The sequence below is a fragment of the Solea solea genome, chromosome 6, assembly GCF_958295425.1.
Source record: "Solea solea chromosome 6, fSolSol10.1, whole genome shotgun sequence".
Lineage (NCBI taxonomy): Eukaryota > Metazoa > Chordata > Actinopteri > Pleuronectiformes > Soleidae > Solea > Solea solea.
This window is the reverse complement of record NC_081139.1, coordinates 23,449,401-23,475,054: the sequence shown is the minus strand read 5'-3', so window position 1 is coordinate 23,475,054 and position 25,654 is coordinate 23,449,401. Positions and strand designations below refer to the sequence as shown.

At 41.3% G+C, this 25,654-nt stretch overlaps 1 protein-coding gene and 1 long non-coding RNA gene across 3 annotated transcripts in view; both read left to right on the top strand.

Moving 5' to 3' along the window:
• The window catches only part of cdh4 (cadherin 4, type 1, R-cadherin (retinal)), a 246,755-nt gene extending 225,169 nt beyond the window's left edge, over window positions 1-21,586 (top strand). Inside the window, exons 10-17 of one of the 2 annotated variants that reach the window (XM_058632772.1) lie at window positions 3,588-3,773; window positions 4,073-4,326; window positions 8,915-9,057; window positions 13,562-13,798; window positions 16,384-16,617; window positions 16,772-16,911; window positions 18,536-18,700; window positions 19,584-21,586. In XM_058632772.1, the coding sequence (XP_058488755.1) occupies window positions 3,588-3,773; window positions 4,073-4,326; window positions 8,915-9,057; window positions 13,562-13,798; window positions 16,384-16,617; window positions 16,772-16,911; window positions 18,536-18,700; window positions 19,584-19,790 (1,566 nt within the window). In that variant the 3' untranslated portion in view covers window positions 19,791-21,586. Of the gene's footprint in view, window positions 1-3,587; window positions 3,774-4,072; window positions 4,327-8,914; window positions 9,067-13,561; window positions 13,799-16,383; window positions 16,618-16,771; window positions 16,912-18,535; window positions 18,701-19,583 lie in introns of both variants that reach the window. The other variant, XM_058632770.1, reaches the window with a different exon arrangement.
• Window positions 21,587-21,922: 336 nt separating this feature from the next.
• Window positions 21,923-25,654, top strand: part of LOC131461032 (uncharacterized) — a 19,711-nt gene continuing 15,979 nt past the window's right edge. Inside the window, exons 1-2 of the long non-coding RNA XR_009240434.1 lie at window positions 21,923-22,006; window positions 22,082-22,146. This is a non-coding gene — a long non-coding RNA (uncharacterized LOC131461032). The remainder of the gene's footprint in view (window positions 22,007-22,081; window positions 22,147-25,654) is intronic.

Sequence of the window (25,654 nt, the reverse complement as noted above, 5' to 3'; positions counted from 1 at the left end):
GTTATTATTACATTATTACATGTCATTTAGCAGACGCTTTTATCCAAAGCGACTTACAATAAGTTCTTAGCTTTCTTCAACTGGTGGGCGATGGCTGGTCTATCTTCCCCAGGGCACTGTAAGCTCTGTTATCACGATGGCTTTTGAGTTCCTGGAGAACAGAACTATATCCGGGTTGGAGTGTAGTTGTTGCCACCTCCTCTGGGAAGACAAGCTTCTTTTTCAGGTCTAGACTCATCTCCCAGTCGGATGCTTGGTGCAAAATGGACAGAAGTTTCATGGCAGTTCCACTTCCCCTGAGAATCCTCCCTTTGGAAAGAAATGCCTGCGGGCAGATGATGGTGTCCCATTGGCTTTGACTCTCTGCTGGTCAGTCTTTGTCTCGCCATTGGAGAAAGCCAGTCAGACAGTTGTTTCTGCTTCGTCTAGTATATCGCTATAGCTGCCTAGCTAGGGTGTGTGTGCATGAAGGGACAAATGTTATCTATTTCATGTAAGAAAACTAGCCAAAGGGTAGTGATTTTGCTCGTGCAGCCTCATTGTTCAGTTATGACCTTTAGCTTATGACAGATATTGCTTTGTAATGGCCACTAATGGGTCAAGCCTCAAACTTAACTCATGTTCTACGGAGTCTGTATGAGGACTGAGTGTCTTTAATCACCAGCAGTAGCCTTTAGTCATGGAGAGCCACTTACTGGTTGGGGACAAGCACATACATTACTTCCCCTCTGCTTATGCTTGAAATGCAAATTCAAAGACAGAAAGCTGCAAAGAAAAGGAAAAACTAACTCTATCTTTACTGTACAGTTCACACAAATTTTGCAAGTCACAGATAATGGCCCTTAATCAGAATAGTCTCACATAAAAATGTGTTAAAAGCTAAGATTTTTGGCTCAGATTTGTCGTAATGAACGATAAATGATTGTGCTGTGTCTCAGTGACAGAAAAACAGCACCATTTGCGTTTTTATTATTCCCTGATAATCCCCGCTTCCCTTTTGTTATTGTCTTGACCACCGTCACAGGGTTTTTGTACAAATAACTCAATTTGTCGCACAAAGAAATTGTGTCATTTCAAATCCAAAACGCTGCAGAGAATAGTGTTCTCCTGGTAACACCAATTATTTTCTTTTTTTTTTATTTAGGGATTCACCTTTTAAAAGTACCTGTGTCTTTAACATTGTCTTGCTACTGCAGCAGCTTTATGACGAGCCTCTTTAAGAAATTATGTTTAAAATAAAAAGTTATGGGGTGGGCAGCTGATTTGCCACTAATAAAGCTCTGCTCATTGAATGTATTAATAGGCAGAGCCCATAAACTTAGTATATAAAACACCAAATAGCCACAATCTGTAATCCTGACATCACATATTCTGACTTTACAAGTCGGCGTTTTCTCCACCCTTCTTCACAGAATCCTTCAGAATCCGTGAGTCCGTGTCTTAAGTGGCTTATCTGTGGATCCATATTGCATTTTAAAGAGAGAGTAGCCATTTTGGAAGCACACTCACACCCTACAGTCAGCGCCATTGTGTGTGTGTGTGTGTGTGTGTGTGTGTGTGTGTGTGTGTGTGTGTGTGTGCCTCTGAGTGAGCGTTGCTGTTTGACAGTGTGGCCAAACAAGCTTGGAGGGTTTGTGGTGGTGTTTGTACTAAAGCTCGGGGTGAAAATGAAATGGAGGAGCCCACACACCAGGGACTGGGAGTGCATATTTAATTTGTTCAGTGCTTATCAGCCTGGTCACACTGCAGGGGATAAGGGAGAGAGAGGCGGAGACACTGAGGGATGGAGGGAATGATGGAGGAAGAGAGGAGTCGGGTGGTTTTTGGACACGGCTTCAGTCCCTTGATGATGAAGCCATTAAAGTGAACAGCAGCTGGCAGACACAGACCATAAACAAGTTAACGCTTCACAAGAGGAAACACAGATTATTGTCTGACAATGAGAGCTTTTAGGGTGTGTGTGTGTGCGTGTGTGTGTGTGTTGCCAGATATATCCCTACAGAGAGGGACATGTATCTTTTGCACTGTAAATTCTTCTCCGGGCTCTGCAGCTGTCACCAAGTTTCCTCCAGAGTTGGTTGAGAGGGGAGTTGTTTCACACTGCACTATAATGAAGATCATTAACCAAAGATTATTCCTACCGCTGCCTTAATTACAGCACTTATCTAATTGCATATTAAGACCTAGATTTGGTGAATGCACAGAACCTAAATTACATGGGTAAACAGTTAATTGAACAAATCCATTAGTTCAGATAAAGAGTTTCTTATGAGGGGACTCGCTGTGGAATGAGGAACTGCATTAACATAATGTGAGCTATGATTCTCTATTATCGACATATTCCTTCCTCTTTACTTCCCACCCCTTTCTTCAGCATCTGTTTCTTTTTTTTTGCTACCACTTCTAATTAGTTTTTTTAATGTAATGAGCATTATTGGCTTCACCCTAAAAGCAGCTTGTTGTCATAATAACAACTAAGGGAAATGTTTACCAATGGAGATTTGCATAAATAGATATTTTAAATCAAGTTTATTAACATGCATTATTTTGCCGAGAATAATCTATTCAAAAGTCACGGTAAAAACTGTCCTCTCATAGTAATAGCAGCCCAAAAAAAAGCATAAATCTTTTACTAATACATGGATATCTTTGAGTTAAATACCAATGCAGTTCAACTCAGCAGGCACCAGTAATATTATTACTTTTACCGGTAACTAATAGGGATTATATAAAATAACCCCAAATTTGTACATTAATAATTTATTTTTTTGTCTTCTGGAGGATGTCTTGTGATGATGTGCACACTTTTGATCATATTTACAAATGATATCGATGTAACGAATGATCTTAACTCTTTAATTAACGTGTTATTTTTATTAGTCAAATAATATTTGTACTTTTATGGGTAAGTGTAACTGTGAAGTATAGGCTAAGCAAGTGATAAGAGCATAGACAACTGATTTAACTGATGGGAAAACACTGAGAAAAAAAAGAGAAACTCTACAACACTAGAGCTGACCATGAATGCAGCATGAGTGGAGCCTGAATGGTTTGATAGCACTGATATAACTTTTATATTCTGTTAAATGCACTTTGTCTATGGGTCGTATATGACACATAATTATCTGATTTCAAACAGAAACTAATTATTTTACTGTTGAATTCCTGCACTTTGAGTTGCACCTGGATCAAGTATGAAAAACCCTTTTATTGTTTGTTGTTATGTACTTTGTGGGGTGTGAAGGATAGGTTTCACCAAAATATTTTATTTCAAAGTGGAAAACATTATTTCTTGTACCCCAGATTGTTCAGGTACAGTTCTTTTATTATTTTCTATGCAGTCTATCTATTTTCTATCTATCTTAAAGGCTTTGGAAAATGTCCGACCCAGCTAAAGTTCCTGATTTGAAAATGTGTCTCAACTATTGTTTGTAATTAGTAAACCACCTCTTTTCGTGTGTATATATATATATATATATATATATATATATATATATATATATATATATATATATATATATATGGAAACACCATAGTCTATGTTTGAAGATTCACTATAAAATAATCGACTGACTTCCACTCTGCAGTTTTCCGGGGAGGTGCCAGAGAACAAGGTGAATGTGGTTGTGACCAACCTGACGGTGGTGGACAGAGATCAGCCGCACAGCCCCAACTGGAACGCCGTCTACCGGATCGTGAGCGGAGACCCGTCTGGACACTTCACCATTCGCACCAACCCCATCACCAATGAGGGCATGCTGACGGTGGTCAAGGTAAACGTGAAGCTCTTCTCAGCACGCGTGCTAAAAACTGATAACCAGCTCCTTCAGTGTGAAAGTAAACAATTGCTTCCATTGTTACTCGACTCTGCATCTGGCGTCTTTCCACCTGCTCTAAAGTGCCAGATGCTGATGACTAAGAACTCAATCTCACAATGTTTTCACTGAGTTGTTTGCCATTTCTAAAATTGGAGAACAGTTACAGCAAATCATGCAATCAGCTACACTCGTTTGACTCCCAGCTGTCATTATTTTATTTTTCCTCTCTCTCTCTCTCTCTCTCTCCTCTGTAGCCAGTGGATTTTGAAATGAACCGTGCCTTTATGTTGACGGTGGTGGTGTCCAACCAGGCCCACCTGGCCAGTGGCATCCAGTCCTCGCTCCAGTCCACAGCAGGAGTCACCATCTCGGTCCAGGACGTGAACGAGCCTCCTGTTTTTCCGGTCAACCCCAAGATGATCCGCTTTGAGGAGGGTGTCCCCGCCGGGACCACTCTCACGGTGTTTGCTGCTCAAGACCCTGACCACTTCATCCACCAGATAGTCAGGTACAGTTCTGACGTGGGGTGCCTGAACACCAAAATCCATTACAGCGCATCAGTAACAAGCTGTGGGTGCTCAAAAGTGAGGCTGTATGAGGTGTCAACACATTATGAGCACTGACTTTAACCAGCGTGCATCTGTTTCTGAGAAGCAGCCAAAAAGGAAAAAGCCTGTTTAAATCTACAGTTTCTTAAGAACAGTCTTTTCCAGCTGTTGACTGATGTTTGTGAAGTGCTCACTCTCCCTCACCAAAGTCCATAAAGAAAATCAAGTGTTTTTAGCTCACAAATATATTAAGATATTGTAGTGTCGAGCAGGTGAAGATTAATTAATTAATTAAGTGAGTGGCTTGAGTTCCCAGCGTCCATGTTGGTTTTCAGTGACCTCAGAAATGATTATAACAGCTTGAAAGTGGTCATTTTAAATGCTTTTATACTTTATATTTCCCTGACAGAAATCTGCAGGACTATACAGTTTCACAATTCCTTATCCAGCTGATACACTGTATACTATAACTGTTATTAGGTTATAAGTAATTTATTTAAATGATCCTTCAAGTTATACTGCTGTTAACAACTACTTCTAATCCTGACAAGATCAGTGTTTTTGCCAGAAAAGAGGTTCTGATGAGGTAACATACAAACACACACACACGCGCGCGTGCATCCCAGGCTCCAGTTACCACCCTGTTGCCGAGCGACTGGTGTGAAGAGGTCACCCTGTAATGAGCTGGACACTTTGCCCACCCTCCTTAGATGCCTGTCTTCTCGTTCCCTTCCTCCTTATTGATTGTTCCCTTCATCCCTTCCTAAAAGGGATGACACAGTTTGGGCACCGTGCCATCCCTGCATCGACCTTGTGCGACAGAAACCTCGACGACATGCCCGCTGAGGTCCAGCGGCATCGCTCTGCTCCACGGCTAGCTCCAGCGAGAGCAATCGATTTTTCCTAATGTCAGTGAGACGGCCTCTTCCACCGAGGAAACCCGGTGGAAATGTTACTGAACTGCAAGGGAGGCGGCGGGAGCTGTACTCTTATATATTGCATAGTGTACAGAGGAAAAGACATGTCACACAAACTTGAGAGGGCTGAGCTCCTCTCTCCCTCTGTGGAGAGACACAACTCAGCTTTGGCTGTTTCTCCGTCCTGCTCCCTCACTCCTCCTGACCCTATCACTCAGTCTGTGTGTCCGTTATTGGCAGGAGCTCAGAGCAGTCATCTTCTCCAAAAAGCAGTCTGCCAACAGGAGTTCATCCCCTGCTCAGACAGCCTTGTCTCTGTTGTTGCCTCTGTATTCCCTGTAGGTGACCTCACTTGAACTCCCCCCTGCACAAAACTGCACAAAAGTAGACTCACAAATCCACACAAACATTCACGCATGGGTGAGTGAAAAGCCTGCGCCTGAGCAGCAGATGGGAGAGGAGCCAGTTTGTATTTTTTATGTGTCCCTCTTTGAAGGAAAGGAAAGAAAATATGTTGAGGTGAGTTTTAAGTGGCAGCAAAAGCAAATGAAAGAGTCGTTCGTCTAAAAGTGCAGCGTCTAAAAATGTGCTTTCATCCTTTCCAAGACGCTCGGGAGTTTTCATTATTGTTGCACCTGCCGTTACTAAGCAACCAAAAGCTCTTGTCTAATTACTAAAAAAAAAAAGACTAAGCTAACTTAACAAAAAACAAAAAAAAAGAATCAGGAAGTAGATTTCCAGCACTGTAAATCCCTTTCGCTGCTGTCTGGGTGTTTCACATCCTTCAAGCTAAAAGTAAACAGCATTTCACAGAGTGATCCTGGAGCTTCCTGTGGACGGTTTGGAGGTTCAAAGCTTATTTCAGAGTGGGGGAAAAAACACAGTTTGACCTTCTTCTGAGAATACTTGGCCCACATATCAAAAAGCCTGAGCTTCTGCCACGAGGCCATCGCTCAGACTGTCCATTTGTCTGAAGTAATGAACGGTGAGAGCCAAGTTTTGACTGTTAGATTGCAACAGATCATTTGAAGTTCTTTCAAAGTCAAAATTAAATCATGTTTTGCAATAAACTAATTGGATATAAAGTCTTTTTCGAGGCTTTTGGATCTGATTAAAGCTCACACTTATTCAGAGTTAACCTCATCCTTGCATTTGAGCTTTATTTCTATTATGCATCGCAGTTCAGTTTGAATACGGATTTACCAGTTTTAAACAATAAACAGACAAATCGTTTTTTAAATAAAACAAATCCCTGTTGGTACAGTTCTTCACATGCAAAATAGCTGGATGCGTTCTGCATAAACAAATTATTTATCGTCTTTTATTCTCTTGACGGGAACATCATTTACAAAACATCATGTTCTATTGAAGAAGACCTGAAACTATTGATTAACCGTTCAGGAAAATGTTTAGTGATGTAAAAAAGAAAGTGAGAAGTAGAATTTCGTTGTCCCATAGTCTGCAACCAATGGTGTCGCCCCCTGGTGGCTGAATGCTACTTCTAACCTACTTTAAATGCTTGTTTTTTCAAACCAGAGGTCTACATCAGTATACTCTACTCTATATTTGCATAGGTAATACTCGTGTCCTGATATGGTCTGATGCAGAATGTTGTTGTTTTATTTATTGTGATGTAGCTCAGACAGAAAGCTGGTGGTGATCATTATGGTCGTCCTCATGCGTTGCTCTTTCAGCTGCAGATAAAGACAGAAGGTGGTGACACGTCTGAATCTGTCCTGCAGGGTAACATCACGAGAAATCATATTGGCTTTCATCTGTTGACGATGTTTTCCCTCTCTTTGTAAAATACAATTACAGAAAAATACGTTGCATTGTTACCATCTGCCACTTTGCCAAGTATACCAGTGCACATATGTGAGTCCTTACCTGGAGGTGGAATTACTCCTATGCACGGGTGTCAAATTCAAATGACCTGGGGGCCAGTGAGCATCGAGTCTGGTCTAGAGATAAAAAGTGAGGAAAAACAACTGTTCAGTGGGGTGTAGACAAAATGAGATTACAATTATAACATAATGTTCCATCATAATATTGCAATCAGAATTTCAAATTAAAAGTGCTTGTTTGGTTACGGAATGATGTATAATTCACTTTATACTGTACTTCATTATTAACCCTTAGAACACAGAGCATTTTTAGCATTTTTCCATTACTGTGTTTAAACATACAGAGGGTTTAAGAATGTGCAATATAGAGTGTCTTATATCCTTCTTTCAGCACAACCTAGGGAATATGATGAAAAAGAAATCATTTTCACCAACTATATAAACACACCTGAGAATAAAGTACTCAAAATGTTTAAAAACGTGAACAAAATGTGTGAAATTTGGAGATATGTCACAGTTCGAAGTTTACTTGGCTCGTTTTTATGAACAAAATGAAAAGAAAAACTGTCTTTTTTTTGTGACGTCTGCACAATTATTGCTTCTTTATATCACTACTAGAAATGTGACGTAAAATTCGTCATGACTTTGACTCAAGGACACATAAGAAGATGAACACCGCATTTTTTAAAGCCTGATAATGTGACACCCCATGGGCACCTGCACAGATCCGTGCCACATGAGCACTGAGGGTTAAATCAATCTAAAATGAAGTCAACAATAATGTTGACAACTGTGATTAAAACACCCAACAAGTGTATATCATTTAATGTTGAATGTAGTACATGTAATAAAGCAATAATTACAACCAAATGTCTTATTATTACATTGCTAGCAAATACATTCAGTATTTTATTCTATATTCTATCACCTCGCTGGCAGTTGTGCCTCAGCCACACGTGCCGTGTTAAATCGAATGGGGAGCTGCATGTGGCCTGCGGACCGCCACTTTGACACCTCTGATCTAATGCAACTAGTTTCTACCTCCAACGCACTAAATGTTTTAATTAAGTCCCATTTCCTATTCATCACGTTTTCCGGTGATCACGCTTACATTCTGAAACTGCACAGCCAACCACCCACCCACGATGCCCCTCACGTCCCCCACTCTGTCCACCCCTGTACCTCCTGTCAACACATGCTGACACACTGATCATCTACCTACCTGCTGGGTGAGCCTCCCATAATTACTCATTCCTCACTAAGACTTTGAAAGCAGCACGTCCTCCACTCAGTCAGACGTTGAGACTCGTCATAGTAGTTAATGGGATTTATAGACGGTAATTGCAGCTGTCACCCTCCACTCTGGTGATGTATGCGGCGTTGATGGTGATGGGAGTTGCAGTGGTGGCTGTGTGGGTACAAAGAGCTGTGGCGTTGTTAAGAGCGCTGCCTGCCTGCTCGGCGTCCGGGTTCAGGTTTTCGTCAGTTTTCATGCTAATGAGCCGCCGCTATGATAAGCTCAGTAAACATATGTTCCGCTCTCCATGTCACTGTAATATTTCAAAGGTGCTCGGCTGGTATTGCTTATTATGGTAATGAACATTGAAACTGATAATGAGCACTTTGGATCTGCAAATAAATGGTTCAGAGCAGCTGGAGTTGCAGCAACTGTTGGCTGCAAAAGTTAATTTCTGGAATATGTTTGTGTATGTTTGCCTTTTGGATTTAATGAAGTCATCAATTTTTCTAACTCTCTCTTTTTTTTAACCCCCTGTGTGCATGTACAGGTACTCGAAGCTGTCAGATCCAGCCAACTGGCTGAAGATCAACAGGACCAACGGCCAGATCACCACCATGGCGCTGCTCGATCGAGAGTCCATGTACGTCAAGAACAACGTGTACGAAGCCACGTTCCTGGCATTCGACAATGGTAAGTCTGGTAAGTCTGGACCAGACTGCTCTGTGTGTGTGTGCACGTGCAAGTCGACATGCATTTTGACCTTGTGGGGACAAGAGTTAGGGTTAGGCACTTCATTGTGATGGTTAGGTTTAGGGACTGTAAAAGACTGAATAAATATTTAATAACACCAAAGTTAAATTGAAGAAACAGGCACAGTTTGGATGCAACTAAAAAAAATACTTTATTTGATCAGTTTTGTATATACATACACACATATATATACACACATACTTAAAATGATCATAATTTAAGCCAAGGATAGCTAAGCTACGAGCGTATTTGTATATTTATTTGGGGCAATTTGTAAATTTCATCAGGCAACACATTTTTTGGCACATTTTGTACTTCTTTGGCATGAGCATTTAAATCAATTATCACATTATCATATATTTAGATGCTGCAGAGAACACATTTAGCCGTGACAATGGCCTTTTATGATGACTCATTCATCTCAAGGAAGTTTTCCTCAACAGTGAAACAACACAGTCGAGTCTGAGCCTGGTTTCCATTAAAATGTGTAACGGAATTTTCAAAAATTTGGTAAAAGAATGGGCTTTTTGGGACTTAGGTCCTATCCACACGGAAACAGAGATTTCCCTATATGATTTTTTTAAACAGTTTTCCATATACATGCATCAAAATGCATAAAACATAATGCCAGGACGATATGTGGTGCTGCTATAAGAATACAGAAAAAATATTTTTTGCACCAAGGAATGTTTTAGTTTCCTCATCAGTCCACACAAACCTCATACCAGTCTTCCAGTGCAATCACTGCATATCCAAAAAAACAGTTACTCACATGGGCAATTTAGAGTGTCCACTTAACCCCTGCATGTTTTTGGACATGTGGGAGGAAACCGGAGAACCACCACACAGAAAGGCGTAGACCAGAACCAGCAACCTTTCTAGCTGTGAGGCAACGGTGCTTGCCTCGTGCACCACTGTGTGGCACACTTCTTCTGTGTTTCCATTCAGCACACACCTGAGAATATGCATACAAACATGCTGATGGAAACACACTTTGTGTTACATGTGTCTGTCTTTGGCCTCTTAAAAATGCCAATTTACACAGTCCTAAAACATATCAATTATATTTATGTTCATTCTGTAGGTATTATTATTTGACTTGAGGATAAACCACTTTTTGAATATGTTTTTAACACGATGATACCGTGCAGTTTGCTGCTTTCCAGTCAGAAAAGGGAAAAGCAAAAACTGTTGTTGTTCATAAACTGTATCTCATACTGTATGCAGTGATGCTTCATTCCCATGTTGTCTCGCGTTAAACGTCAGATCTGTCAATGAAGTCAGAACAAATACAGGTGCTTGATCTCTGTGTCGGCAGGAGGGACTCAGGTGTTTTCTACTCCAGTGAGAAATGAGGGATCGTTTGCCCCGAAGCAAACTAACCTAAGCTCAAAGTGTTGACTGCCTATTGATTCTGGAGCCCAAAGTCAACAAGGGGATATATTCCACTTTGATTGAAATTCTCTTTACTTATTCTCCTCAAGCGGAGCGTAAGAAAGCAACAAAGCACCCAGCCAATCATAACCGACAAGTCGGTCGATGGGACCTGGGGCCCGGCCAGGCCAGCAGACATTTACATTGTTGATGTAGGAAGTTGCTGCGTGATAGAGGGAAAACAGTTGAAATACAATGCTGATGAGTTACCGTGGTAAACTCTATCCATGCTACACTGCATCAGTAATTTAGTCAAGCGTGTTGACAGTGAGTGTGCGGGGGGGGGGGGCGCTGTCAAGTGAATATCAAGGCCCCAATAAATCACTGCAGTCTGTTCAGCAGAGCAGCACAACAGACCCCTCTCCCTCTGTCTGTATCTCTGTGCCGTAATGTGGTGCTGTCTAATAATTCACTATTCTCTCGACACGAGTCTGAGTGCAATGTTATTGTGACACAACAATCTCATTTTACCATCACACGGTGTGAGTAAATGACTCTTTAATCCAACCACCAAAGGTTTGTCAGATTAGTGCACAGCAGTGGAAAAACAGTTTATTACAATGGGCAGCAGCAGCACTTGGTATTTTCTGACATGCAAAGATAATAATAATAATAATAATAATAATAACTAGAAGGCCCCTTTACGTTCTCTCAGTACCTCCCTGTCTACATGTTTTGACTGATCTCTTTTAATGATTTGAAATACATTTCAAAGTTTCATCCAGATCTGATCCAGATTATGGTTTTGGCAGCAATTTAAGTTCACATTTAACATAGGAAGTCCCGTTTAACATGTTAGGACCTGCTTACATTGTCTTAAAAAAATGACCCATCACTGATACCTGCATTCACACTAGTTCAAACAAACCACATGGTGCTCGTCACAACTGACCTGAAAACAGTTAGTCAGTCTGAAAATGGAGGTAAAATTTCAAAAACCTCTGCACCAAAAGACATGAAACCTCATGAGTGTTTTTAGCCCTCGTCCTCCATTGCACTCCGTTGCAGAGAGTCATATTCAGTGGTAAATATCAAAAGTGTTTCAGACTTTGATGCGTCTGATTGCGTCTGTTAACCCCTGACACTACAGGATAATTTGGCCAGATAATCTGTTCAAATCAGCCTAAAATCAGAAAGCACCCACGATTATCCTCTAGTGTGGGGCAGGCTTAAGTGGACAGTTGACGTGTGTGTCCTTAGAATTGAATGACGTAAGTGCACATGTGCACTATCTACGATCACATGACTCTCAAACTGTGCAAAGGAGGACAAGGGCTCAAACCAGTGGACTCGTGCCGAGGTTTCATGCATTCCAAGCGGTACAAGCTAAGATTTAAATAATATAGTAGCACCACTTTCACTTCCTTTTCAGTCTGCTAACAGTTCAAAATCTGATATAGGCAACATATCAGAATTGGGCATTAAGACCAGCAGTGTAAATATGATTTGTGCCATATTGGAGGAAAATGTCAAATGTCTCAATTGAGTGAATAATAAAAACAATAAAAGCAGTGGGGAGCTAAATAGCCCTAAACTCTGCTGTATATAAATACAGTACATAGTGCTAGGGATTTTTTTGATTACATCCACTGATTTTATTCGAGCAATGTCTCCATATTTTTTTAATAAATGTTACCAAAAATCCAATTAATTAAAACTCTGACTCCACTTACATGCTGCTTCATAGAAATACTCTTTTTCATTATTGTAACTTTGCGCATATGTTTATTTCAGTCACTTGAACCGCATCCCAGAGAAAACAAACAACTTCAAAAACCGAGCTTATCATTTATGCGTCTTGTGCGATACATACGGTGCCAACACTTTAATGATGTGAAGACTACACGCGCTGCATGTCTCTGTGATATTACATATTAATGTCTAAATAAACAACAATCAGAGATGAAGAAAACATCCCTCTCTATTATTGATCATAAGAGTTTAAAGTGCTCCAAAAAAAACAAAAAAAAAGCAGCTAATCTGTTTCATTGGGACTGTTGGCTTGTGGTTTCATCACACTTCACTGACGGTGGCCTGGACCCTGAAATCAAATGCAGCTCTCCAACAGTCCCATTTTCATCCAAATATTGGTGCATGGAAATGCATGACATGCCGGTCTAGTTCTGTCATTTTTTTACACCACTGAGAGAACAGTTGTCGAGACTAACAAGCTGAATGAGAAAATATGTTTCGAGGGCATCATGATGAAAAAATAAAATGCATCAACACTCTCTCACTGTCGTTTTTTTCCCCAGTCCAGGAGTTAAATATTTTACCTCACACTTGAGTTGAGCCTCATTACACATGTTTTCACTGCTTTAATGTTGCACTGAGATGAGACAAGTTCACTTTGCTGCTTTTTTTTATTTATTTATTTTTTTTGGGAAACCAGCGAGGCGCTTATTCCCAGTGCCGTGTTGAACAGCATCAACAGAGGCAGTGGCAAGAAAAAAAAACCAACATTTGTCAGTCAACTAAACAAAACTAAAGCACATTAGAGCTTCTGAAAATAAATCAAATCAAATAAAAACCTGAATCTGTTATGTTGGCTGTTTGTGTGGGTGCAGTGAGGGCTTGAGTCATTTCCCAGCGGGCATTGCAGAGTGCGGATAACAGCAAAACTTTGTCCCCTTCGGTGCGAGTCTTGACGGAGACTATTCTGTGAGATGCCAGGACTGAAACATTGATGTGTCCTTTCATATCTTAGAGCTGTCTTGTTAGGGCTCTCCACCACAAATGTATGCTGTCCTCACACATTCAGACCATCAGTACACAACATATTTTTCTTCGGCCGCCTCGTTTTCTCCCTTCAACACACATATCAGCTGGTTAAATGTCACGGTGATGAAATGATCGTCTGCTGTGGCCATCTCTCAGCTCGTTTTCACCCTCCTTGCCTCATCCTTGTTCAATCCTTCTGTCAATTAGTGTTATTATCACCATCTCCTCCTTTTTGACCTTCCTTCCTTCCTTCCTTCCTTCTTTTCCTCCCCACTTCCCACTGTCACAGGTTCCCCTCAAGCCAGTGGGACAGGAACCCTCCAGATCTACCTAATCGATGTGAACGACAACGCTCCGGTGCTGATCCCCCGCGAGGCCCAAGTGTGCGAGCGCGCTCACCCCCACTCCAGGATCAACATCACAGCGTCGGACGCTGATACCGATCCCAACGTGGGGCCCTTTGTCTTCGAGCTGCCGACTTTTCCCGCCAGCGTTCGCCGCAACTGGACCATTTCCAGGCTGAGCGGTAATTGAATGCTGTGCTGTGTGGTTGGATTTATACAGTCAGTTTATTAGGTACACCAGTTCAACTGCATCACATGGCGGGAACACAGTTTTAGGCGTGTATGCTGCATGTACGTCGGAAGGTGGAACTGGGAGTGCACTTTATTGATTTTACTGAATAATTTGCTCATTTTATGATTCTGTATATTTCAAGTAGTTTATGCATATTTTTTTAGTAGCTTTTATGTATATTTTATTATATTATATTTTTCATTCATGTGCTGTGTGCTGGAGTGGTTGTGTCTGTGCTCTAACCTATGCTGTATGTACTGCTGTCTGTCATGGCCAGGACAGTGCAAAAATAGGTTTTTATTCTTGGTTACATGAAGGTTATAATAATAATATAAATCGGAAAAAGAACATGAATGGAAACTTACTTCGGTCTAGCCATTGTTAGCAGTCCACAATTACGCTCGACATGGTATAATTTGCTTACACAAACAGCGTTGCAACATACCTACGGTTAAAAATTGGGAAGTTGGGAATTCCGACATAAATGTAACGCAGCATCAGTCATGGTCAAGACGCGCTGCTGAAATTCAAAATGAGGAAGAAAGTCGAGTCAAGTGACTTTGATTTAAGCGGTTGCTGGGGCCAGACGGACTGGTCTAGTCTGCAAAAATAAAATATCCAGTGAGTCAGAGTGTCAGTTCTTGAGAGGAAAATGTCTTGTTGACGCCAGAGGTCAGAGGAGAATGGCCAGACTGTTTTGAAATGACAGAAAGTCAACAGTATCTCAAATAACCACTTGTAAAAACCAAGTGATGCAGACGATAGTCTCTGAACAGGCGACGCATCAAACCTTGACGCAGACCTTGGGCAGAGGACCACGCCACGTGCCTCTTCTGCCACTTTGTTATTTTCATTTTATAATATTTTACTATTTCACACACATAATAGATGCAAGATAGATGAGGTGAAGTAAAAGTATGAGGGAGTTTGTGGTAGAAAACCTACATGTGGCAAAATAATAGACACTTGTGAAACTCTAAGACCATGGTTCTCAAACTGTGGTACGTGTACCACCTGTGGTACGCAAGCTTCCTCGAGTGGTACTTGGAGGGAAAGTGGAGCTGATGAATTTTGACACCAGTGTGTAGAAAATTAAAGAAATAACAAATGTATATAAATTAAATAATAATAATTAGTAATAAATATTGTACAGAATCAAATGATTTAGACACCAGAGCATTTCTGAGTTTTCACGAGATGCTGGTACTCTCTTCACGTTATCTGTCCAATTCATTATTATGGCCCAGAATAATAATTTCCCAGGCTGCACTACATGATGTGTAGTGTTCTAGTTTATTATTTTTATTTTTAAAGAAGATCAATATCCATTGCAAGTGTTTAAAATATGTTAGTTCTATTCACATTTGTGTTCTGGAGAAACAGCTTAATAACATGACACCAGATCAAATGGACTGTGTGCTTAAATCATTGTTGTTAGTGTGAAGGATAATCTAAATATACAAGTTGTCCAGTTTTTTATTATTAGCTATAATAGTTATTTTAATATGGACTAACTATGTAACTAAACTAAATAGATGTTGTGAACATTTCAAACATCTTCTGGTATCTTTTATGAACTCGAAAATGTTCAGCATTTAGTGTATAATGATTTGGTGAAACCGCCAGAGTCCCACATAACAATCTGAAAATGTCAAACATTCCATCCGTAAAGGACACTGAAAATGTAGTTCATGCTTTTGTTAAATCTAGATTAGATTTCTGTAACTCCTTGTTATCAGGGTGTTCCAACAAGTCTGTTAAAACCCTCCAGTTAATTCAAAACGCTGCAGTATGGATAAGGAGAGGACGAGCACTTGTTTTCTCTATCTTCACTAACTTTGAGATTCCTGGCATGTCTACTTTGATAATTATGGACATGTGAATTAGTGCTAAAAATGTGTTTAAAGTGAATAAAGTGGCTGGCGAGTATAACACGGTACTCTGCGTACGCGGCTGAATTAGCGCACGGTCCCAACACACGGGATGGAAAACACCATCAGTCGAGGGTCCGGGGACTTTAACAAAAATGTCTTACAAAGCTCACGGAGCCATCCAGTGCTGACGCACAATCCAGTGTCTGTGACAAATGAGATCCATTCATCTCTCTGTCCCCCGAGCAGCCGATCTGTCACCTAATCCACCCAGATGGATGTATCACAGCAGTTGTCTTGAGGACAAATCTGATCACATACCTGGCTTCTTCTCCCACGGAGACTCTTGTCTTAGGTCGACTGAGTGATAGATGTTGAAGGTTATAGATTCTCACGTTGTTCCACTTTCACATTTATATATTGTCCTTCCTTGCATACGTACAAGTCAGAAGGATTGTTAGGACGCGGCTGTAATTTGATCCGTCATTTGCTCACAATGACATGATGACCTGCAGTAAACAAAATGTTCTGTCTCCAAACTACATTGTCTAATCCGATTTTCTCTTTTCCTCTTTGTCTTTTTTCCCTCCCTCCCACTCACTCCCCTCCGTCTCTTGTTGTTTTTTTCACTTTCCACTCCTCCTACCTCACTCCCACACACCAGGTGACTATGCTCAGCTCAGGCTCAGGATTCCGTACCTGGAGTCAGCGGTGTACGAGTTCCCCATCATTGTGTCCGACTCTGGGAACCCTCCTCTGTCCAACCGCTCTCTGATCAGAGTCAAGGTGTGTCCCTGCGATGATAACGGGGACTGCAGCGCCACCGGGGCTGTGGCAGCCGCTGGTCTCGGCACCGGGGCCATCATCGCTATCCTCATCTGCATCATCATACTGCTCAGTGAGTACAACACAGAAACATAAAGCTTCACACGTGTCTCTCTCTCTGGATTTGTCATTATAGCAGTGTTTAGGTCTGTGCAAAGAAAAGTGACCAGACTTTCAAAGTTGCACTTTATTTATGACCACTACACTTTGGTTTCTTCTCCTCGCAGCCATGGTTCTGCTGTTCGTGGTGTGGATGAAGCGCAGAGAGAAGGAGCGGCAGGCAAAGCCGCTGTTGATCGACCCCGAGGACGACGTCAGAGACAACATCCTCAAATACGACGAGGAGGGAGGAGGAGAGGAGGACCAGGTATTGTTTTTCTAGTTATTGCAATAACTAGTACTTTTTCTGCAGGTAAAACAGTTTGTGAGCCACTGAGTGTCACCTATTTTCTCCGTGTGCACGCAGTTCACTGCCCTTTCAAAGTAAAAGCTCTTCAGCACGTCTGTTGACTGAATCATATTTCATATTTTAATGTATTACATAGACATAGAACTATATATTTTTATATTTTTTTAATGGCTTGACAGCCACAACACTACTTATGAAAAGCAACTAATCAAATCAAACAAGTGTGTGATAATGTATAATAATAATAACATTATTATCAGAGTATCTGCAGATCAGCTGTCGATCAACTGTAATTGGAAACATTTGGAAAGAGAACGACCTTTTCAGTTACGTCGACATACAACTATCGCCAACTATTGTTATTTTCTACATAAATGAACATAATTGAGTAATTCAGTAAACTATTATTCTTCACTGGCATTTGTGTTGTTTTCCAACACCTACACACACCAGGTATGTCTCACACAAACACACCCACGTGTGCAGTGGTACATATAAGCATATTTTCCCTCCTAAGCACCTGTTTGAGGATTTAGTATGTGCATTTATTTTATTTTTCAGCCGCAAGCTGTTGAGATAAGTCAAAAAACCTGCTGCGTTTGTTTTCATGGTAATTTACAACTGATTTTATTTACAACAGAGCTCGCTTTTATGTTCCATTTAGTTAAGACTAATGGGAAATCAGCAATAAATATAAACTGAACAGCAAGAACAAGAATAATTTGTATATAAATGTGTGTGTGTGTGTGTGTGTAGCAGGCTGTGAGGACACATTATGAATCAAACTTGAGGACATTTTGTCTGGTCCTCACAACTTTAAAAGAGCTTTTCACAGTCAGGACTTTCTGGTTTTGAAATGTTTGTGCTGCCTTGTTTCCATCGAGTCGACAAACCAGCAGCTCTGGGGAGGGTTGATGATGAAAGTATGAGTGAATGGATGAATGGCAAAACTGTAGTATAAACCAGCTTTGAGTGGTCATCAAGACTAGAAAAGCACTATATAAATAAAAATCATTTACAGTACATTTTTTTGTGTTTCCATTAGGAATAGTCCCAAAATAACCATTCCATTTTTCTGTACCCTTCCCTTTGGGTCGCCAGAGTAATGTTACGGCATGGTATAGGTGGAGCTAGACCCACAACAGTCAGCTGATCGTGTGACAGAAAAGTGTCTCTCCCTCGCGACCGGTGTTTCTTCAACACCCGCTGTCTATTCTCATAAAAAGCTTGACGTCTTGTTGAGACAAACAGCCGCAAACCAAGCAGGTCCATTGTGTTGTTGTACGCCTACGTATCTCCCTGACACGGAGAGGTTTCACAACATGTTTTATTTCAATACTTTACCAATACCTAAAATGTGAAGATTTGCATCTGAATCAAACAAATAGCATCACAAGATATCAATATACACTAGTTTTCATCTGAAAAAGCGGTTTAAGGGTTTAGTTTCACTAAACACATGTGGTGCAATGCAGGAAAAAATGGGTTTGAAACTGTAAATACTTTGATATTAAATAGAATTATGATGCTGATGAACTTATCATCAAACTGACTCTGCTTTCTGCTCATGACCGTCATCCAGGACTACGACCTGAGTCAGCTGCAGCAGCCCGAGTCTCTGGACCACATTATCAATAAGCCGGCAGGAGTGCGCAGGGTGGACGAGAGGCCCGTGATCACGGAGTCGCAGTATCCTGTCAGACCCAGTCTGCCTCACCCAGGAGACATAGGAGACTTCATTAATGATGTAAGTGGCAGAGTGGAGGAAAATGACACGTCTCAGTAAATGTCTGTGTTTATGTGCTGTGCTGATGCTCGCAGAGCGTCAATGTGACATCGCTGAGTTGAGTTTATGAGTGCTGATGGCTGACTGGCTGGCTTTTTTTTTTGGAACGTCACACACCAGAATTGATTTTTGCTTCAAAGATCTGAAGTGAGACGTGCAGGCGTTTTACTTGTTTCTCCAGAATAGTATTCCTGTCAGGAGGGCCACTGCCTGAAATACTTTATTTGGCCTTTGTTTTACAGCTCAATGTCTGGCTCTGAAGCAGCATCCAGACCGTGATGGGACAGTAAAACTATAATAGGTTGGTGAGCCAGATTAAAACACTTTATTGCAGTTTTTACAGTCTGGCACCCCGATCCTGTCCGTAAGTGAAAAATCATCACAGCCATTATATTATTGGTGAACCACAATGATTGGCCTAAATTCCCGTTCTCCCACACCCACCTCTGGAAGCAGCGTAAAGGTCCAACCAATAGACTGCATCTAAAAATGGACGATGTAATCGATTATTCATTAATTAATTAATGACTCAATCAAGTTTTGAGATTTTTCAGCTTCTTAAATGTGAATATTTTCTGGTTTGCATAATTTGCCTGCCATTAACTTCCCAAAAAAGATCGAAAACGCCCTCAGTTTTCAAGGGAAAGCTCACAACTCAGCAATCAGCTATAAATAAAAGCTTCCCTTACAATTTGTCTAATAACAGAAATAGAATTTGTCTAATAACATAAATCTTTGCTCATGATTTTGTTAGTTGATTTCTATTGAAAACCACGTAGTGTGGATGTAGCCTCCGCGCTTGGGAAGAAATAGTCTATTTACTGTCTCGTCTTTGTGTCCTCAGGGTCTGAGGGCAGCAGACAACGATCCCACGGCTCCTCCCTACGACTCCCTGCTGGTGTTTGACTACGAGGGCAGCGGCTCAACCGCCGGCTCCGTCAGCTCGCTCAACTCCACCAGCTCGGGGGACCAGGACTACGACTTCCTCAACGACTGGGGCCCTCGCTTCAAGAAGTTGGCCGACCTCTACGGAGGAGGGGACGATGACTGAGAACGGAGCTGGGGGGCTGGGCGGGGCTCGGGGGTCGGGAGAGGCGGGGTCAGGTGGATGGATGCTCCTTGTAAAACCACGGGCAGGGGCCAAGATGATAAGACACAGGCTCTATTGGTAGACGTGTGCGGAAAGGACCCTGACATGGGCTGAGTCAGTTTCCTCACAACAACCAAGCCTGAAAAAACACAAATTCCGCTGCAACGCAACTGTATTCTGGCTCTATACTTTTTAGTGGCAAGTTTGTAGTGTGATGTTTTTTTTTGTTTCTTTTTTGTTTTCTTTTTTTTTTCCCTTTTTGTTCTCTCAGCTCGTTGGACCCGCAGCTCTCTGGGGGACAAATCAAGGCGCTCGTGAGAGACACAAGTAGTGAATTTGTGCTTTGATCGATTGTTAAAACAAAATCATCTCCTACTTTAGTCTTACACTGAAGAGAATGTTTTTTGGGAAGATGCTCTCTTGACTCTCTCTTGTTCACTCTGTCAACTTGAATTTCCTTAGAACAGAAGCACTGTCGTTTTATAAAGTGCCTTTTGTGGTGTGTTTTTGTATCAGACTCCTGCAATCTCAGGATCGGTTGCCAGTTGTGCAGTACAGTGGAGGCTCGTTCTCTCTCATCAGCCTCAGACCAGCCCTGCCTGTTACTCAACCCCTCTCCCCTCCACAGCGGAGCAGACGAACAACCCCAGCAGCCAGTCCCAGGAGGCAAGGACAAAACCAGGGCAAAAGATTGGATATCAGATATCATAACCCAGTGAAATATGGCCTAAAAGAAGCCAATGACAGTTGTTTTTTTGGGGGGCAACAATCGTCTCCAAGGACCTACTCAATTAGACTTTCACAAAGCATCACCTGTCGACACGACGGCCACAACTACAGTGACACGCTGACATTGCGCGAGACCATTTTTATACTCATGGGGTTTTTTCTAATTTAGCGGAGAATGCCTGCCTTTTCCTCTGTGGACTCGAGTTTAGGAGCCTTTATGTTGAGATGCTTGCCTGCCCTGTTCAGTTTTGTGTTGCTTTCGCCACAGTGTAAAGCTTACGTAGGCATGATCTGCTCAGTCAGACGGTGTAAGGAAGTGCAACTGGAAATGACTTGGTACAAAGACATTGAATAACGTTTTTTTTTTTTTTCGTTTGTTTTTGTCGCCTTGAACATTCCCATTTTTTTTTTATAAGCCAACAAAACTATTCAAAAGGTGCATGACTTTTTTTTTTTTCTTCAAAAATGTTTTACTCAAAGCACTTGTTACTATGTGGTGAGAATGTGAAAATAGTCAGCGGAAACTATATGAATATACTCTGTATAAAGACACTGAGAAAATAAAAAATACTGTAAGATACCTATTTTCGAAGTATTGATGACATAAAAGTTGCTGCTCTTTTTCTCTAGCTCTTAATTGGGCTGAGGGGATTATTTTGGCCTGTTCATTATTGACACGTGGATGTTTTTTATTTTTGTCCTCCGTTTAAACTTCATTCCATTTTTTTTTAAGATGCCTGTGTATACATTATCATTTGAGTTTTGCTTCTTTTTTTAAAATTTAGGAACGCTTTGTTACATTCCTTTTATACATACGTATGTAAAGAAAAACACGGCCTTCCCTCTCACTCCCTGTCATCCCTGACTGACGTGTTGCTCTTGTTGTCCTCTGGCCTCAGGACAGTGGAAGGTTCATTAGCCATGCCTGCTGATAGTTGTTCTATTATTCAGTGTATTGGAATTCTTTTACCCATTCATCTAGATACTGGATGTGTGCTTTAGAAAATAAACAAGACATGTTTTGAAAATGCGCCATCTTTTCCTGAATCTTCCCTTTGTGCATCATGACCACTTCAAATCCCGCTCAAACTCATACAAAGGTCCAGTGTGGAGGATTTATCTCACAGACTAAGAATAATTGTGTTTTAATTCATCCATCTCTAATGGTGTGCTCCATTTGTAGTTGGAATTTCTGAGGTTATTGGGTAATCTCACTAATCCCAACATGGGATTACAAGATGGTACAAACACTGCTACTTTAACATCAATAGCACTTTTGTCTTATTTGTTTCACAGTAAATCAGTTGTACATGTAACCCTCACAGGTTTACTGGAGTGTAATCCTCTACTCTGCCAGAGGCTGGCGTATACACCCCTGGGAACTTTCTAGAAGCACTCACCTTTTCCTTTCTTCCAGTGGAGACGTTGCCCGAGAGCATCAAGAACTGGTATGGAAATGTCCTCTGAAGGATAGAAATTCATAAAACCTCGTACCAACTATTGAAATATTGTCTGTCCATTAGGTTGGAAGCTGTGTGTGAGAGAGAGGCGAGTTGCACAAATTTGCGAGCAACTCAAAATAGCTCTGGTAAGGATGCTAATGCTAACCCAAGTGTCATGTTAACTGTGCTCCATTTTGCTATGAAATACTGTTCTTTTTAAACCAATCGGAGTTGTGACCTTAATACTTAGTGCTTGATATCACATAGACACATATTCAGATTGTTTTGTTGTTGGAAATGTTTATAAAAGATCGCTAATCGCGTTAGCCGCGGGCTAATCACGCTAGCCACATGCTAATCGCTAGCATTTAAATGTGAATTTGTTTTCATTTTTTTAGGAAATGTTGGTAGCATTCACACTGCCAAATGTGCCTTTGTACTTTGTTTTGTTGACTAAAAGCCATTTAATAGTAATTTAATAGTTAGTATTAATAGTATTTACTCTCTTGGTTATCATATTGTAAGATGATGATGATTTAGTTCCCTTAATTGCCCAAATACAGTACATGTTCGATGTGGACATGAGAAAAGTTCATCTTAACTAAGATGCATAGATAGATTTAAAAGGTTAAGAAAAACAAATATCTGGTTTCAGAACTTTAATGATTTTTTTTATGCTGTAAAATGGAAGTACATGATTGATTGTTCATTGGAACTGACCTATGTTATGTGATGTGATGCGTTAATCTCAAAAACATGCGTTAATCTAAAGAAAATAGCAAGAAAATGTATAAAATCTCAATATTTAACAGAGCAGTCTGGTGTATTTAGCGACAGCACTCCCAAAAGCCACATATTGTGAGCCCAAATCACAACCCGTTCATGTGCTACGGTCATGCGGGTCAGTCCTAATCCTTTTAATGATCTGATTTTAATGATTCAGTACACTGAAAGAGCTGCTTTGCTTGCTATTTGTGGGTCGCCTATAAAGGAACGCCATGGCAGTTTCATGCAGACGTGCTATGACAATACCACCCAAGTTAAGGAGGTACTGGTAATGGATAACGACGTGCCTGATACCTGAGTGGAGCTGAGTAGTGCTAGAACTGTACAATGGGAAAGCACCAATAGTGTTTAACTGTTTGATTATTAACCGCAGACATGATGCTACGATGTGTGTGTGCGCAATATACCATGTAGAGCGTTGTTTTCCGTCTTGTTTAATTTTGAACTCTAGACAAAAATACCACGTAGCCTATAGCATTGTTACATTGCTAACAATGGCTAGCCTGAGTAACGTTTGCATTTCGTGGAACACAGTGGACTCAGGGGTGACGTGATTCCCAGTTCCGACTTCTAATTTACGATGTAAATGGAATGCAGCCAAGTCCCACCCTTTGTAGAGTTTTGTGTCATTTTTATAAAGCTGTAAGTGGAGAAATGTGCCAAAGCCATTCTCACTCCCCCCCACACACACAGAGAACATGCAAACTGAATGTAGAAAGGCCCTTGTTCCGACTGGGTCGCGAACACCGGTCTTCTTGCTGCAAAGGCAAGAGATAAAAGTATGGTGGGTTTGCCAATGTGCATGCTTGATTGAATGACAGGTGTGTGGGAGCTGATTGGTCCAGCATAGGAGGTTTCAGTGTAAGGGGCCTAATGATGCCAACTGCAATGGACTTCCCTTGAACCACTCACAGTCTGACTGTTTGTAGACATGTTTGTTGTCGTACACTACACTATGTGTTTAATGTGTTGCTGGTTGTTCCTTGCCAGGTGGGAAGAGGGAGTCTCCTCGTTCACTTTGCAATCAGGTTTTCCCCAAGGCCCAGTCATAACAGCAAGAAGACAATTTTATCTTCATGCTACCGACATAAACTTTAGACTCCACTAAAGCCCAGAGCTCACTTAACTGTGTATTTATTTTCTCTCCACAACTAAACCTCACTGAACATGAATCCTTGCTGTTTGCAAAGTGAAAAAAGTAAAAGTAAAAAAACAAACATTTAGAATGGTCCTGGATCAATGGATCAATTCAGAATGATTATTCTTATTTGGTCAGATAATGACTCAGGCTTTTTGCTTTTCACAGTGGAATAATGTATTTTTAAGTGTTAAGAAATCGTGAAGCAGAACAGACTTCCATTTGCATTTACAGCTAATCATTGGATATGACTAAAACCACTATTCATCGTTTTACTCCATCTCAGACCAAGGAGCATCGCAGCAGTGCGTGGGGGTCAGAGAGTATATTTGTGTCCAATCCTGTGATTTCAATTAGTCAACCAAAGTGCCAAAAAACCCGCTGGGGACTTAAAGGGTTTTAATCCTCTCCGGCTGTGTGTCTATCAATTAGCCACACCATTAATCCCCACGGCGTAATCTCATTAGATAGAACGCCTTTAATGAGACACCCAGAGAAAAAGCGCAGAGGCAGGCATTATGAGAGAGCGAGAAAAATGAGGCGGTGGCAAGACACAGGTAGGCCATGTGGGGAGGTGATTAGTAGGATGGAGTAGAGGGGTTCAGCAGAGGACGACGTGAGATTTGAGCACAGCGTGAACAATGCATAACATTTAGCAAGTACTTTTGGGGAGGAGGTGGGGGGAAAAAAGGTTGATTTGACGAGGTGAAACAGAGACATGCTTCATGTTGTATTGTTCTGTGGCCAGGAATTATAAGATGACAGGTAGAGGTGAGCAGAGATACTGGAGCGTACAGGACTAGTTAATGAGCAGAGCTTTGATTCCCCCACTTTAATCCACACCGGAGTATCCCAGTAATGAGGACAGCCAGTAATAAACCCGAGGTTAACCTTTACAGTAGTACAATAATGAATTATTTCATGGGCCCGGCAGGATTGTGGACCCGTGTTAATAAGAGGGTCATCACAGGTTGGATCAGCTGCTCTGTTATAATAATCACGTTAGTTAAAAAGTCATCGTGGTCACAGTCAGTCGACGGGTTAGGAGATTAACTTCAGGGGAGGTTTCTTTGATGGGCTTAAGTGGAGTTCACTTGGTTTCCCCATGGCAGACACAGGCAGAGAGGAAGAAGAAAGCAAACTAGTTGCCTCCTTGATAAATGGCGTATATACGTAGACTGAGAGCTTGGCTGCTGGTTCACAGCCAGTGCCTTGTGTGTTGTAAATAAAGTTCTCCTCTTCAAACATGTCCAAGCCTGGCTCTTTTCATTTCCTCTCCATATAGCTAGTGGGTCTCTTGGGCCCCGGTGCTGGGAACAATCCAATCTAAAAAACACCAGCTGATGTTGTCTCTGATGCCGGCTGCGTGATCAACTGTTCGCGGTTTAGTGTTGATGTTGCTATTCAGTGGATGTACCACACCACGAGATGGGCTGACTGCCGGCTGCTTTTCTGCTGACACCACTCTCAACCTCCTGCTATTTCAGGACTCAGTCTAAAATGAGATCAAAGCAGCAGAATAAATTTGATGTTCCTGCGGCAAGAGGGTGGAAAGGATATCTACTGTTTAATGACCAGCTATTTATGGTATGGATGTCTGGTCCGGTGGAGACAGGCTGCTTATCAGTCAGTGCTGAAACACTCGCTGCACTATAAACAGCCCATGAAAAGAGCTTTTCCTATTCCCTTCTTTTTGAATATGCAGTAAATGTATGTGTTATATTAAAGGG